The following is a 17,179-nucleotide window of genomic DNA, read 5'->3' as shown; positions in this document are numbered from 1 at the left end:
TAGCTGCCTACCTACCACCACAGACTGATGCTGGCACTAAGACCGTACTGAATGAGCTGTATTCCGCCATAAGAAAACAGGAATCTGTTTTACCAAATTTCTATCAGCATGTAAAATGTGAAACCATGTGTAAAATGTGCAAAACTCTGGACCACCTTTACTCCACACACAGAGACGCATACAAAACTCTCCCTTGCCCTACATTTAGCAAATCTGACCATAATCCTATCCTCCTGATTCCTGTTTACAAGCTAAAATGAAAGCAGGAAGCACCAGTGACTCGATCAATAAAAAAAAGTGGGCAGATGAAGCAAATGCTAAGCTACAAGACTGTTTTGCTAGCACAGACTGGAAAATGTTCCGGGGATTCCTCCGATGGCATTGAGAAGTACACCACATCAGTCATTGGCTTCATCAATAATTACTTCCAAGATGGCGTAGCAGTGCAGACATGGTTTGTCATTCTCCCATGTACATTTTGTATTTTTCATCTTTTTTAAAAATATATTTCAATTTATTTTCAATCTCTTTTCCATTTTTAAATAAAATATACCTTCTGGTAACCCGCCTCACCCAATGTGATACGGATCCGCTATTTTTAGACCTTATAGCCAGAACCTCCATCAGAAGCTACCCATCATAACTAGAGCATTCAGAGATGCAACCTCTCTTATCATCACTCAATGCCTGGGTTTACCTCCACTGTACCCGCACCCTACCATACCCCTGTCTGTACATTATGCCCTGAATCTACTCTACCACGCCCAGAAATCTGCTCCTTTTATTCTCTGTCCTCAACGCACAAGACAACCGGTTTTGATAGCCTTTAGCCGTACCCTGATCCTACTCCTCCTCTGTTCCTCGGGTGAAGTTAAACCAGGCCCTGCGTGTCCCCAGGCACTCTCATTTGTTGACTTCTGTAACTGAAATGCCTTGTTTTCATGCATGTTAGCATCAGAAGCTTCCTCCCTAAGTTTGTTTTACTCACTGCTTTAACACACTCTTCCAACCCTGATATCCTTGCCGTGTCTGAATCCTGGCTCAGGAAGGCCACCAAAAATTCGGAGATTTCCATCCCCAACTACAACATTTTCCGTCAATATAGGACTGCCAAAGGGGGAGGAGTTGCAATCTACTGCAGAGATAGCCTGCAAAGTTCTATCATACTTTCCAGGTCTATGCCCAAACAGTTCAAGCTTCTAATTTTTTTAAATGAATCTCTCCAGAAATAAGTCTCTCACTGTTGCTGCCTGTTATAGACCCACCTCAGCTCCCAGCTGTGCCCTGGACACCATATCTGAATTGATTGCCCCCCATCCATCTTCAGAGTTCGTTCTGTTAGGTGACCTAAACTGGGATATGCTTAACACCCTAGCAGTCCTACAACCTAAGATAGATGCCCTCAATCTCACACAAATTATCAACGAACCCACCAGGTACAACCCTAAATATGTAAACATGGGCACCCTCATAGATATTATCCTGATCAACTTGCCCTCCAAATATACCTCTGCTATTTTCAATCAGGATCTCAGCGATCACTGCCTCATTGCTGCATCCCCTATGGGTCTGTGGTCAAACGACCACCCCTCATCACTGTCAAACGCTCCCTAAAACACTTCTGCGAGCAGGGCTTTCTAATCGACCTGGCCCAGGTATCCTGAAAGGATATTGACCTCATCCCGTCAGACGAGGATGCCTGGTCGTTCTTTAAAAGTAATTTTTTAAAGCATGCCACTTTCAAAAAATGTAGAATTAAGAACAGATATAGCACTTGGTTCACTCCAGACCTGACTGCCCTCGACCAGCACAAAAACATCCTGTGGCTGACTGCACTAGCATCGAATAGTCCCCGCGATTAGCAACTTTTCAGGGAAGTCAGGAACCAATACACTCTGTCAGTCAGGAAAGCAAAGGCTAGCTTTTTCAAACAGAAATGTGCATCCTGTAGCTCTAACTCCAAAAGGTTTTGGGACACTGCAAAGTCCATGGAGAATAAGAGCACCTCCTCCCTGCTGCCCACTGCACTGAGGCTAGGTAACACTGTCACCACCGATAAATCCACGATAATCGAGAATTTCAGTAAGAATTTCTCTACGGCTGGCCATGCTTTCTTCCTGGCTACCCCAACCCTGGCCCACAGCTCTGTATCCCCCGCAGCTACTTGCCCAAGCCTCCCCAGCTTCTCCTTCACCCAAATCCAGATAGCAGATGTTCTGAAAGAGCTGCAAGCCTGGACACATACATATCAGCTGGGCTAGACATCCTGGACCCTCTGTTTCTAAAATTACCTTCCGCCATTGTTGCAACCCCTATTCCAGTCTGTTCAACTTCTCTTTCGTATTGTCCGAGATCCCTAAAGATTGGAAAGCTGCCGCGGTCATCCCCCTCTTCAAAGGGGGTGACACTCTAGACCCAAACTGTCATAGACCTATATCCATCCTGCCCTGCCTTTCTAAAGTCTTCGAAAGCCAAGTTAATAAACAGATCACTGACCATTTCGAATCCCACCGTACCTTCTCTGCTGTGCAATCTGGTTTCCGAGCTGGTCACGGGTGCACCTCAGCCACGCTCAAAGTACTGAATGATATCATAACCGCCATCGATAAAAGACAGTACTGTGCAGCCGTCTTCATCGACCTGGCCAAGGCTTTTGACTCTGTCAATCACTGTTTTCTTATCGGCAAACTCAACAGCCTTGGCTTCTCAAATGACTGCCTCGCCTGGTTCACCAACTACTTCTCAGTGTGAGAGTTCAGTGTGTCAAATCGGAGGGCCTGTTGTCCGGACCTCTGGCAGTCTCTACGGGGCACCACAGGGTTCGATTCTCGGGCCGACTATTTTCTCTGTATATATCAACAATGTCGCTCTTGCTGCGGGTGATTCCCTGATCCACCTCTACGCAGACGACACCATTCTGTATACATCTGGCCCTTCTTTGGACACTCTGTTAACTAACCTCCAAACGAGCTTCAATGCCATACAACACTCCTTCCATGGCCTTCAACTGCTCTTAAACGCTAGTAAAACTAAAGTCATTATTTTCAACCATTCGCTGCCCGCACCCGCCTGCCCGACTAGCATCACTACTCTGGACAACTACAAATACCAAGGTGACTGGCTAGACTGTAAACTCTCCTTCCAGACTCATATTAAACATCTCCAATCCAAAATAAAATGGGCTTCCTATTTCGCAACAAAGCGTCCTTCACTGACGCCGCCAAACATACCCTCGTAAAACTGACCATCCTACCGATCCTCGACTTCGGCATTGTCATTTACAAAATAGCCTCCAACACTCTACTCAGCAAACTGGATGCAGTCTATCACAGTGCCATCCGTTTTGTCACCAAAGCCCCATATACCACCCACCACTGCGACCTGTATGCTCTAGTCGGCTGGCCCTCGCTACATATTCATCCCCTTTCCCACTGGCTCCAGGTCATCTATAAGTCTATGCTAGGTAAAGTTCCGCCTTATCTCAGCGCACTGGTCGATAACAACACCCATCCGTAGCACTCACTCCGGCAGATGCATCTCACGGGTCATCCCCAAAGCCAACACCCCCTTTGGCCGCCTTTCCTACCAGTTCTCTGCTGCCAATGACTGGAACAAATTGCAAAAATCGCTGAAGCTGGAGACTTATATTTCCCTCACTAACTTTAAACATCAGCTATCTTAGCAGCTAACCGATCGCTGCAGCTGTACATAGCCAATCTACCTATCTCATCCCCATATTGTTTTTATTTACTTTTCTGCTCTTTTGCACACCAGTATTTTTACTTGTACATCATCATCTGCATTTATATCACTCCAGTGTTAATTTGCTCAATTTGAATTATTTCGCTACTATGGCCTATTTATTGCCTAAATTACCTCCTCATGCCATTTGCACACACTGTATATAGACTTTATTTTTTTCTATTGTGTTATTAACTGTACGCGTGTTTATTCCATGTGTAACTCTGTGTTGTTGTTTGTGTCTCACTGCTTTGCTTTATCTTGGCCAGGTCACAGTTGTAAATGAGAACTTGTTCTCAACTAGCCTACCTGGTTCAATAAAGGTGAAATAAAAATATAATTTAAATAAATAAAAAAGTGCATTGATGATGTCGTCCCCACAGTGACCATACGTACATACACCAACCAGAAGCCATGGATTACAGGCAACATCCGACACTGAGCTAAAGGCTAGAGCTGCCGCTTTCAAGGAGTGGGACTCTAACCTGGAAATTCATAAGAAATCCCGCTATGCCCTCCGATGAACCACCAAACAGGCAAGCGTCAATACAGGACTAAGATTGAATCGTACTACACCGGCTCTGACGCCTGTCGGATATGGCAGGGCTTGCAAACCATTACAGACTACAAAGGGAAGCACAGCCAAGATGGTGCCGACAGAGACGGTCGCCTCGCTTCATGTTCTTCGGAAGCTATGCAGTATTTTGTTTTTTTTATGTATTATTTCTTACATTGTTACCCCAGGAAATCTTAAGTCTTATTACATACAGCCAGGAAGAACTATTGGATATAGGAGCAACATCAATTTATCAACATTACGACCAGGAATATGACTTTCCCAAAGCGGATCTTATTTTTGGACCTAGGACAATGGATTTAATCCCAGTAACCGACCCAAAACAACGGCACCACAGAAGGGGCAGATGGAGCGGCCTCCTGGTCAGGCTCCATAGACGTGCACATCGCTCACCGTTCCCGAGTATACTACTCGCCAATGTCTCTTGACAACAAGGTCGACGAAATTCGAGCAAGGGTTGCCTTCTAGAGAGACATCAGAGAATGTAACATTCTCTGTTTCATGGAACCACGGCACACTCGGGATATGTTATCGGAGTCTGTACAGCCACCCGGTTTCTTCACACATCGCGCCGACAGAAACAAACATCTCTCTGGTAAAAAGAAGGGGCGGAGGTGTATACGCGATTCGAGCTGACAGCATTCTGGATAAATGCTACTCTAACTTCCGCGACGCAACCAAAGCTCTCCCCCACTCTCCTTTCGGGAAATGGGGCGGCAGGTAGCCTTGTGGTTAGAGCGTTGGGCCTGGTTCCATGAAAGGTTGCTAGATCAAATCCCCAAGCTGATAAGATAAACATCTGTCGTTCTGCCCCTGAACAAGGCAGTTAACCCACTGTTCCTAGGTCATCATTGTAAATAAGAATTTGTTCTTAACTGACTTGCCTAGTTAATTAAAGGTTACAGTTATGTATTTTTTAATCTGACCACGACTCACAACGCTGATACGACCAATCGGATTCCATGCTTCAAGATTGCTTCGATCACGTGGACTGGGATATGTTCTGAATAGCCTCAGACAACAACATTGATGCATATGCTGACTCGGTGAGCGAGCTTATTAGCAAGTGCATCGGTGATGTTGTACCCACAGTGACTATTAAAACCTTCCCTAACCAGAATCCGTGGATTGATGGCAGTATTCACTTAAAACTGAAAGTGCGAACCACTGCTTTTAATCATGGCGAGGCAACTGGAAACATGACCGAATACAAGCAGCGTAGCTATCCCCTCTGCAAGGCAATCAAACATGCTAAGCATCAGTATAGAGACAAAGTAGAGTCGCAATTCAACGGCTCAAACATGTGGCAGGGTTTACAGACAATCATGGATTACAAAAAGAAACCCAGCCCCGTCGCGGACACCGACGACTTGCTCCCAGACAAATTAAACAACTTCTTTGCTCGCTTTGAGGACAATACAGTGCCACTGACACGGCCCGCTACCAAAACCTGTGGGCTCTCCTTCACCGTGGCCAACGTGAGTAAAACATTTAAATGTGTTAACCCTCGCAAGGCTGCCGGCCCAGACGGCATCCCTAGCTGAGTCCTCAGAGCATGCGCAGACCAGCTGGCTGGTGTGTTTACGGACATATTCAATCAATCCCTATCCCAGTCTGCTGTGCCCACATGCTTCAAGAGGGCCACCACTGTTCCTGTTTCCAAGAAAGCTAAGGTAACTGAGCTAAACAACTATCATCGACTACAGCTCAGCATTTAACACCATAGTACTCTACAAATTCATCCTTAAGCTTGAGACCCTGGGTCTCGACCCCGTCCTGTGCAACTGGGTCCTGGACTTTCTGACGGGCCACCCCCAGGTGGTGAGGGTAGGAAACAACATCTCCACCCCACTGATCCTCAACACTGGGGCCACACAAGGGTGCGTTCTCAGCCCTCTCCTGTACTCCCTGTTCACCCATGACTGCTTGCCCATGCACGCCTCCAACTCAATCATCAAGTTTGCAGACGACACTACAGTGGTAGGGTTGATTACCAACAATGATGAGACGGCCTACAGGGAGGAGGTGAGGGCCCCCGGAGTGTGGTGTCAGGAAAATTACCTCACACTCAACGCCAACAAAACATAGTAGTGGAGAAGGTGGAAAGTTTTAAGTTCCTCGGCGTACACATGAACAAACTGAAATGGTCCACCCACACAGACGGCGTGGTGAAGATGGCGCAACAGCGCCTCTTCAAACTCAGGAGGCTGAGTAAATTTGGCTTGTCACCTAAAACACTCACAAACCTTTACAGATGCACAATCGAGAGCATCCTGTCGAGCTGTATCACAGCCTGGTACAGAAACTGCTCCGCCCACAACAATAAGGCTCTCCAGAGGGTAGGGCGGTCTGCACAATGCGTCACGGGCGACAAACTACCTGCCCTCCAGGACACCTACATCACCCTATGTCACAGGAAGGCCAAAAAGATCATCAAGGACAACAACCCCCCGAGCCAGTGCCTGTTCACCAAGCTATCATCCAGAAGGCGAGGTCAGTACAGGTGCATCAAAGCTGGGACCGAGAGACTTTAAAACAGCTTTTATCTCAAGGCCATCAGACTGTTAAACAGCCATCACTAACATTGAGTGGCTGCTGCCAACATACAGACTCAAATCTCTGGCCACTTTAATAATTGGATGTAATAAATGTATCACTGGTCACTTTTAACAATGCCACTTTATATAATATTTACATACCCTACATTACTCACCTCATATGTATATACTGTACTCTATACCATCTACTGCATCTTGCCTATGCCGCATGGCCATCGCTCATCCATATTATTTTTGAGGATAACATCAAGAAGAGTAGCCTTTTCTGGGTGTTTGGAGTCATACCTTGTGAGATTGGTAAAAATCAGAGAAAGATTTAAGGAGTCCCATTGCTTTAGGACTTGGTCAGGTAGTTTAAGCATGTCCCAATTTAGGTCACCTAGTAGGACAAATTCAGACTTGGTGTAGGGGGGCAGGAGAGAGCTTAGGGCAGGTAGGGTACAGACCGGTGTTGATGGAGGACGATAGCACCCAGCAACAGTCAACAAAGAGCTATTTTAAAGTTTAATACAGTACTTAAAACCAGCAAATCAAATTGTTTGGGGACAGACTTGGTGGAGACAACCGAGCACTGAAGGTGATCCTTGGTAAATATTGCCACTCCCCCACCTTTGGAAGATCTATCTTGCCAAAAAAGGTTAGAACCAGAAAGGTTAACATCAGTATTCAAAACACTCTTCCTTAACCACGTCTCAGTAATGACCAACACATCTGGATTGGAGCTGTGAATCCACACTTTCAATTGATCCATTTTAGGTAATAAGCTTCTAGTGTTAACGTGCAGAAAACCCAGGCTTTTACGGGAGCAGAAATCAGTGAAGCAGACATCAGAGCACAAGTCAGAATTGGGGCTAGCAACAGAGGATGGGCCAGGGTGTACATGCACATTTCCAGATAACATCAACATTAATACAATCAAGGCATCGCATAGGACAGGGAAAGCTCTGCAGTGCTGATTTATGACATCTGCATGTTCATCAGATGGCAACAAGATCATATTGTACATCAATTTCATCAGGTATCATGAATACAAAGCCGGCGAGAGGTGTTTAGTATAGGATGGGAGGCCAAAGTCTGTGTAACCAATAGAGAGTCAGAGTCCTGAGTGTGGGAACAAACATAGTCTGTCCCACGGTTGGGTAAAGAAAGTTTGTAGTCAACAAAGCATGCAAGAGTCATGAGGCAAATAGCAAAATAGCAAGGGGGAGACAGGCCAGGGCAGATTGCCAGGTGGAATCCAAGCAGCAGTGCAGCAGGCAATGGGAGTAGGTGTCACCCATTTGGGAGAAGCTTTCATTTCTGGAGGCAGATTTCTTGTAGAAAATACCAGTGGATGGTCTTGGAACAGCAGGAGGGGGCTTCAAGGCATCTGGATCTTGGTGGGGTAGCCTGCCATTTGTTGGGCTAAAAGACTTCGACACCTCTCGCTTCACACTCAAGCCAAATTGAAGTTGAACTCTTTGTCCTAGCAAAGCTTCGTAGCCTGAGCATTCAGTCCTTATTAAGTCAAATACATCATTGTAATTGGCTTTTAAAAGTAAAAAAATAAAAATTCAGACTAAGCATTACTCACTCAGCTCCAGGTTGGATGTTGTTTTCAGGTCTCTGCTTGTTTGCCAGAGGATTTGATGTATAGTTTGTGAATAATAATCATTGAGTGTAGGAAGCATTCCAACTAAATTCCATCCAAAAGTCAGGTTGTAGGTTTGGAGTTTCGATTTGGAGGGAAGGTTATGTTGTTTAGGGTAGCATCCTGAATATGTCCCTCCCCCCAAAAATCTAAGTTTGTCTAACTCTAAATCTATTTTTAAAAACATGCTGAACAATGTGGGAGCTCATCTGCTCATGACCTCTCTCTCTCTCTCTCTCTCTCTCTCTCTCTCTCAGTTAACAAACACTTATCTAATGTACTCAAATGACAAAAATGTGCCTATTATTAATTTATTTTTTAAATGTGTTTTATTTCACCTTTATTTAACCAGGTAGGCAAGTTGAGAACAAGTTCTCATTTTCAATTGCAACCTGGCCAAGATAAAGCAAAGCAGTTCGACACGTACAACAACACAGTTACACATGGAGTAAAACAAACATACAGTCAATAATACAGTAGAAAAATGAGTCTATATACAATGTGAGCAAATGAGGTGAGATAAGGGAGGTAAAGGCAAAAAAGGCCATGATGATTTTTGCAGTTCATTCCAGTCATTGGCAGCAGAGAACTGGAAGGCGAGGCAGCCAAAGTAAGAATTGGTTTTGGGGGTGACCAGAGAGATATACCTGCTGGAGCGCATGCTACAGGTGGGTGCTGCTATGGTGACCAGAGAGGTGAGATAAGGGGGGACTTTACCTAGCAGGGTCTTGTAGATGACCAGGAGCCAGTGGGTTTGGCGACAAGTATGAAGCGAGGGCCAGCCAACAAGAGCGTACAGGTCGCAGTGGTGGGCAGTATATGGGGCTTTGGGGACAAAACAGATGGCACTGTGATAGACTGCATCCAATTCATTGAGTAGGGTATTGGAGGCTATTTTGTAAATTACGTCGCCGAAGTCGAAGATCGGTAGGATGGTCAGTTTTACAAGGGTATGTTTGGCAGCATGAGTGAAGGAGGCTTTGTTGAGAAATAGGAAGCCAATTCTAGATTTAACTTTGGATTGGATATGTTTGATGTGTCTGGAAGGAGTCTGGAAGGAGAGTTTACAGTCTAACCAGCCTATTATTAATTACTTTGTAACGGTCCAAACAGTTGTCCACGAAAAAAAATGCTCACTGGTACGCTAGTTAATAGAAGGACCCATTTAGAGGTGTGGCCCATGCCTAGAAACTGACGTATTGAGAATATGCTCAGTGCCAGCAGCCAGCGCTGGAGGGGGACATGAGCCTTTAAAACATCTCGAGCCCTCTCAAACTTCCTTACAGGCGGTGCTCTTTCAGACCGGGTTTACTTCCTCCAGGCTCCCTCGCTTCTCTCTTCCTTAACTCATTGTTGGATTACTTTTCTAGATCAGTAAACATGGCAACGCTGAGAGCTCTGATCAAATTCTGCCAGCAATCTAAGCATCAAGTGTGCAGTCTACATATGTCCGCATCAAGGTATGTATTAACATTGAGATGTCAAATAGATTATTTATCTGTCTTGGAGGACTATGATAGGTTACTTTCTTTCGATATGAAAAATGCTTCTTCTTTTTGGAAGGTAGCCTACCCGGTATTTTCTCATTGTCAATGATATTTAACGTTACCCATAGCTCGACACTTTCCCTTATGTTTGTTTTCTATCCTGTACACGGTTACCTGATGTCTCTGCGGATACAACGTTTCTGGTTGTGCTTTGATGACAACGTTATGTAACATTTGAAATTATACATTGTAGCGAGGAGCGACATTGAATCAATATTCTTCGTAATGTGCCCCCTAACGTTATGCCGGTATCACTGCAATTCTGCATGGCTGATGAAATCGCACAGAGCACTTGCATTGTGTGTATTGTAGACAGGCAAGTTCCCAAAGGTGGAACGTTGTCACCAACCAAAGTGATCAGTATTCTCATGTCCTGTGTGTTTTAAAACTGGCGTTTGCAGACTATTATGTGCTGTAACTGTTTGCCTAAATGTATTCAATTAATTCCAAGAACCCCTGTTTTATTTTAGTCATTCCTTAATGCAGCACGTTCCTTATGGCCAAGTAATGTTCCACACAGTCACCCAGAAACATAAACCACGTGTGACTATGCACATGATTTACGTCACAACTGATTTAGCCACTTTTAATCTAGCAGGAGATGAGTCTCTTTTGGAGCATGCAAATTCATGATGCATTTGAGTAGTAGGTTATGGTCAACATAGGACAGTATTTAAAACAAAAAAAAACATACACGAGTTTATAAAACCATAACAACACAGACCTTGTATACTTGAGTTACATGTATACTACAAGTTACATGAAGGCAAACCTGTTGGGCAAGGTTACTCAACTCCTACCCTAGAGGTCTAGAGCCTGCTGGTTTTCTGTTCTACCTGATAATGAATTGCACACACCTGGTGTCACAGGTCTACATCAGTCACTGACTAGAGGGGAACAATGAAAACATGCAGAGTTTAGTTTGAGGGCTGTAGGGGCTACATTTCAAACTTGGATCAAGACAAAGCCCATACTTGGGAACAGAGTTGGCACAGCCTTGCTGATCCATCCATAACTGGAAAACATGTTAAAACACATTGGCTTGGCTTCTAGTTCAAAGCTAACAATCTTAATTATTTGGGGCTGCTGCAAATCCTTTTCCTATCATGGTACTGGTACTATGTGAAGTAGAACTGGTCTGGGAGGAAAGGCAGCTAAGTGAGAAAAGTATATGCATTTTTGTCAAAGGTGTATTCTCTGGGTAGAAGTTAAGGCCTCTGCATTTGCAGTTCTCCAATTGCTTGTGATGGCCACTCATGTACTTTATCCTGTCAGAGGTTAACTACTCATTAACATTGTCACTTGTCAACTGTTTGCTGAGAACAACACATTTCCAATAAGGTTGTCCAAAAATACTTAGTCTAAAACATTATGTTCATGCTCCGTGTGCGTGTTGGAAGCTGGGCAGTGGGGGTGTTGTTGCCAAATGTCATGCCCTAGTGGAGTCTCCTCCAGGACTTGCTGTCCCGCCACCACAGAAGATTTGAATGTGTCTATGGGTCTTTAATTACTTGTGGCAGAATCAAGGGATGGTTACATCACTGTGGACAGCTCATTACTCCTCAGTTATTACTCCTCTGTGTGCATGCTATTACATAAGCACTGCTATCTAGTTTAACACATTGGACATGAATGTGAATAGAGGGTATAGAGTTTCCAATACGTTTCTTAAATAGCCTGAGCCACATTGTAACTCATGTCTTGCTATTTTTAGCCACCATACTCCTCATGCATGGGTAACCCAGGAGCCCTGTACTTGGTGTGACTGTACTTGGCCATCGCTGGCTTATGGCGGCACTCCTTGCTGGTTGAATGCCATGCACTCTCACTTTGGGATCGACAACTAGTCTACAGGACTATAAGTCACGTGCCCACCACAGTGTATACTTTCCCCTGACTGTTTACATGTTCTGCTGTCCTTTAACATCTGCCTCTGATTCTAAAGACAGGAAGCTGTGGTCATCTCAGGCAGGAAGTTGGCCCGTCAGATCCGGGAGGAGGCCAGAACCGATGTGGAACAGTGGGTCTCCACTGGCAACAGGAGACCCCACCTGAGCGTGGTCCTTGTAGGAGATAATGTAGCCAGTCACTCCTACGTCCTGAATAAGACCCGGGCTGCAGCTGATGTTGGTATGTAAACACACACACTCAATACTTTACTTACCTGTGCTGGAGCTGAACTCTACACAGCAGTGTACATACATCAGCTTGACTTGTGCATACATGCCTTTGAAACTATTTTTATGAATTCTATGACTCTTCAGTGTGGCTTTCTAATTCCCTTTTTCTTCCTGGTCACCATTCATCTATGGCACTGCTCATATTCGTTGGGGATATAATGGGCTCATAATTCCTTTATTTTTCTTCTCTACAGGTATCAGCAGTGAGACCATCCTGAAGCCCTCCTGTATCTCTGAGGATGAACTCATGGACCTGATCTACAAACTCAACACAGACCACCGGGTGGATGGCCTGCTGGTGCAGCTGCCTCTGCCAGGTAAGTAGTGACTTTAGAGCGAGGTGACGAGGCATTGCTTTGGAAAGGGCATATGGATAGGGACATAGAAGGAATGACAGTTTGAAGCTGTTGTTTTGAGTATTTATGGCTATTATGGGCATATCCTTGAATGATTTGGCCTATTTACTGGAAAACATCCATGTATATGCTGACTTGTAAACATCACTCTCATTGTCTTCTCACAGAACACATTGACGAGCGGCGCATCTGTAATGCTGTGTCCCCCGACAAGGATGTGGACGGCTTCCATGTGGTCAATGTGGGCCGCATGTGCCTGGACCAGTCCACCATGCTGCCTGCCACTCCCTGGGGAGTCTGGGAAATCATCAAACGCACAGGTGAGGTAGTGGGAGGAATCTCTCACCTCCCTCTGTTATATGAATGGAATTAGACTGTTATGGGGAGCAATTTCAACTCTGTCACTGACTGTTTATCTCCGGTTCCCAGGAATTCCTACCCTTGGAAAGAATGTTGTGGTAGCGGGACGCTCCAAGAATGTGGGCATGCCCATTGCCATGTTGCTGCACTCGGATGGACGCCATGAGAGGCCAGGGGGTGAGTAATGATGTCAGGATAACTAGGGCCTACAGTAATAGGGTGTATGTAAAGGTAGATTAGCAATGGGTAATAGAGACAATACAGGGTTTTCTCTTAAAGTTTAAATATTGAAGTTGAAAGGGAATTTGTGGATCATGGCCCTGGCATTTACTTATTGTTTTGGTTTTGCAGGTGATGCCACGGTCACTATCTCTCACCGTTACACACCAAAGGAACAGCTCCGTCAGCACACAAGAATTGCAGACATTGTTGTTGCTGCTGCAGGTATGGATCCTCTCCTCCTACTGAAGATATATTTTTACCTTGTCTAATACCTGTCTCTCTTATTCTGCATATCTGTAAGCATATTCCTGTACATTTATAGAGCTATTTTTGTATCTCTTGAGGAGGTTGTCTTGGGAGGGTCTCTTATAAACTGATCTCACTCTAAACCCTCTCCTAATCTCAGGGATTCCAAACCTCATCACTGCAGACATGATCAAAGAAGGAGCAGTCGTTATTGATGTTGGAATAAACAGAGTGCATGACCATGTGACTGGCAAGGACAGACTTGTAGGGGATGTGGATTTTGAAGGTAGGAGATTCTAATCTAGACAGACTTCACAAATTGTCTTATTTTGCATTTATCCTGATACCTGTGTTCTCACACACATTTTCTTTCCAACACTCACCCTTTCTCTCCCTGTGTAGGTGTGAGACAAAAGGCTAGCTTCATTACCCCAGTGCCTGGAGGAGTAGGACCCATGACAGTGGCCATGCTTATGAAGAACACAATCAAGGCAGCTAAGAACCTCCTGCTGACTCCCGCTGAGAGGATCCGCATGGTAGCCTCTTCATAACAGGCCATACCTGACTTCATCAAGTGACACATTCCATCCCACCATCCCTTCCCTTTTTACTCTGAGCAACTCGGCGAACTCCACTGCACACCGACACAGATCGAAAAATGATTGCTTTAGGATTCTCAACTTGCTCTGGTACCTTCCACTTTCATAATCTCCACCCGCCATTTCAGACTAATACAACTCAGCCATTCAGCTACTATATACGCCTTGCAAAAGTATTCATCCCCCTTGGGTTTTTTCCTATTTTGTTGCATTACAACCTGTAATTTAAATAGATTTTTATTTGGATTTCATGTAATGGACATACACAAAATAGTCCAAATATGGTAAAATGAAATTTAAAAAATTACTTGTTTAAAAAAACTCAAAATAATTAAAAACGTAAAAGTGGTGTGTGCATATGTATTCACCCCCTTTGCTAAGAAAGCCCCTAAATAAGATCTGGTGAAACCTATTACCTTCAGAAGTCACATAATTAGTTAGATTGCACACAGGTGGACTTTATTTAAGTGTCACATGATCTCAGTATATATACACCTGTTTTGAAAGGCCCCAGAGTCTGCAACACTACCAAGCAAGCGGCACCATGAAGACCAAGGAGCGCTCCGAACAGGTCAGGGACAAAGTTGTGGAGAAGTACAGATCAATATCCGAAACTTTGAACATCCCACGGAGCACCATTAAATCCATTATTAAAAAATGGAAAGAATATGGCACCACAACAAACCTGCCAAGAGAGGGCCGCCCACCAAAACCCACGGTCCAGGAAAGGAGGGCATTAATCAGAGGCAACAAATGGACCAAAGATAACCCTGAAGGAGCTGAAAAACTCTACAGCGGAGATTGGAGTATCAGTCCACTTAAAGCCGTACACTCCACACAGCTGGGCTTTACGGAAGAGTGGCCAGAGAAAAGCCATTGCTTGAAGAAAAAAAATGAGCAAACACGTTTGGTGTTTGCCAAAAGGCATGTGGGAGACTCCCTAAAGATATGGAAGAAGGTACTCTGGTCAGATGATACTAAAATTGTGCTTTTTGGTCATCAAGGAAAATGGTATGTCTGGCGCAAAACCAACACCTCACATAACCCCGAGAACACCATCCCCACAGTGAAGCATGGTGGTGGCAGCATCATGCTGTGGGGATGATTTCATTGGCAGGGACTGGGAAACTGGTCAGAATTGAAAGAATGATGGATGGCACTAAATACAGGGAAGTTCGAGGGAAACCTGTTTGTCTTCCAGAGATTTGAGACTGGGACGGAGGTTCACCTTCCAGCAGGACAATGACCCGAAGCATACTGCTAAAGCAACACTCAAGTGGTTTAAGGTGAAACATTTAAATGTCTTGGAATGGCCTAGTCAAAGCCCAGACCTCAATCCAATTGAGAATCTGTGGTATGACTTAAAAATTGCTGTACACCAGTGGAACCCATCCAACTTGAAGTTTTGCCTTGAAGAATGGGCAAAAATCCCAGTGGCTAGATGTGCCAAGCTTATAGAGACATATCCTAAGAAACTTGCAGCTGTAATTGCTGCAAATGGTGGCTCTACAAAGTATTGACTTTGGAGGGAGGGGGTGAATAGTTATGCACTCTCAAGTTCTGTTTTTTTTCCCAAAGTGGTACGCATGTTGTGTAAATCAAATGATACAAACCACCCCCCCAAAAAAATTATTCCAGGTTGTAAGGCAACGAAAATAGGAAAAATGCCAAGGGGTAAATACTTTCGCAAGCCACTATTTTTTTTTTGTTATGTACTTTCTATGAGACCTTTTGGTTTTAGGTGAATTTGAACTACCTGTTTATTTATTTCTCTGCGTTCATTTGTTAAAAGCATTAAAGTGCAAGAGAGACCGGCAAGAAATAGACTAATGTCTATCTCCACAATATCCTTTAGATCACACAAGCACTGTGAGTTAAGAGGATTAAGGGCTAGAGTTATGAAATGTCAGGAAAAAACGAGTGTTAAACACACCACACCATAAGCTTTACATTTACAGTGCTTCAAAAATACCTTTTGTAAATATAATTTTTAAATAAAATGTTATTGCAAATGGATGGACTTCATTACTGTATTGCCATGTTGTTGTTTTTTTTTGGGGGGGGGGGGGGGGGGGGGTGAACAGGTGCTCTGCAACAGACACACATCAGTCTTACTATATGATATGTCATCTCTATTGTAAAGATTTACAGGTAGGCCGTTATATTTCCATTGTATAGGAATGATTCAAAATATCACATCATCCAATAATTTTAACCCTCTATTTCAACCCTTAGAGGAGGTGATAGTTTTGAGTATGATATACATCTTGATTTTATATCAGTCCTATTATATCAGTCCTATCGGCAATTTTTTAGAGACATACGACTAATTGATTGACCTAACGTTAGCATACACCGCGTACATTTTTGACTATGGGGCGCAGTAGATCGCGCGAAAAAAAAAATAACATCAAAAAAGAAAAAGCGAAGACGTTCCTCTTCATCCCTGTCCAGCAGCAGTGCAAATCCGATCCCTTTAAATAAAGTCACATTCCGTTAAGGTTTTCGTCACTCGATTATAGGCATGTAACGTTAAACAGTCACACTGGAATGTGTATAGCTGCTATTAGCAACGCTGATACACTACAGAGTTGCTCCTTTTGGTATTAGGTTGTTCAAAAACAGTCCGTGGGAAGCCAGAAGTTGAATACAATTCCATTTCAATTTACTAGGACGGTTGGTAATTAAAACGGGGGGAATTTTAGTCAAACTATCTAAAGGAACGTATTATTAAACGGACTTTCCAAACATCGGTATGTTGTCGACCCACTTCCTCTCTGCTTACCTGATGTCAAAATAAAAGTCCCCCACAAGTTATACCATCTATGGCGCACGTACAGGACTTTATTTTGAATGAGGTATGAAGCGAGGAAGTCGGTCTACAAAACGCTAATTTCTAACCGACGTAGAATTCAATGCAATTCAACTTCGTGTTCAACAATGTGTAGTGCTTCAGACAATGCACATCCTCACACAGACATATCTATTATCTAATTTATCAGAGAATATGGTAATGAAATGCATTTTATTATCAATGCCGACAATGTACCTTTGTTATACCTTTGTCTGCTTCAGATGGGAAAGAAGGAAAGAAAAAAATAAAGTTCCTCATCTTCCTTGTCAAGCTCTTCTTCATCCTCATCAAGTGATGAAAAGACCAAGA

At 44.0% G+C, this 17,179-nt stretch overlaps 1 protein-coding gene across 1 annotated transcript; it reads left to right on the top strand.

The window, feature by feature from the left end:
• The first annotated feature begins 9,535 nt into the window (after positions 1–9,535).
• LOC110525703 (bifunctional methylenetetrahydrofolate dehydrogenase/cyclohydrolase, mitochondrial) lies at positions 9,536–16,032 on the top strand. Its single transcript, XM_021606074.3, has 8 exons — positions 9,536–9,966; positions 11,999–12,183; positions 12,428–12,550; positions 12,757–12,909; positions 13,019–13,126; positions 13,301–13,393; positions 13,578–13,703; positions 13,820–16,032. The coding sequence occupies exons 1-8, from the start codon at positions 9,887–9,889 to the stop codon at positions 13,966–13,968; spliced, it is 1,017 nt and encodes a 338-aa protein (XP_021461749.3). The 5' UTR covers positions 9,536–9,886; the 3' UTR covers positions 13,969–16,032.
• Positions 16,033–17,179: the final 1,147 nt, after the last annotated feature.

Source organism: Oncorhynchus mykiss, chromosome 6 (genome assembly GCF_057628025.1).
Source record: "Oncorhynchus mykiss isolate SJ-2025 chromosome 6, ASM5762802v1, whole genome shotgun sequence".
In the NCBI taxonomy this organism is placed as follows: domain Eukaryota; kingdom Metazoa; phylum Chordata; class Actinopteri; order Salmoniformes; family Salmonidae; genus Oncorhynchus; species Oncorhynchus mykiss.
This window is presented reverse-complemented; position numbering and strand designations above follow the sequence as displayed.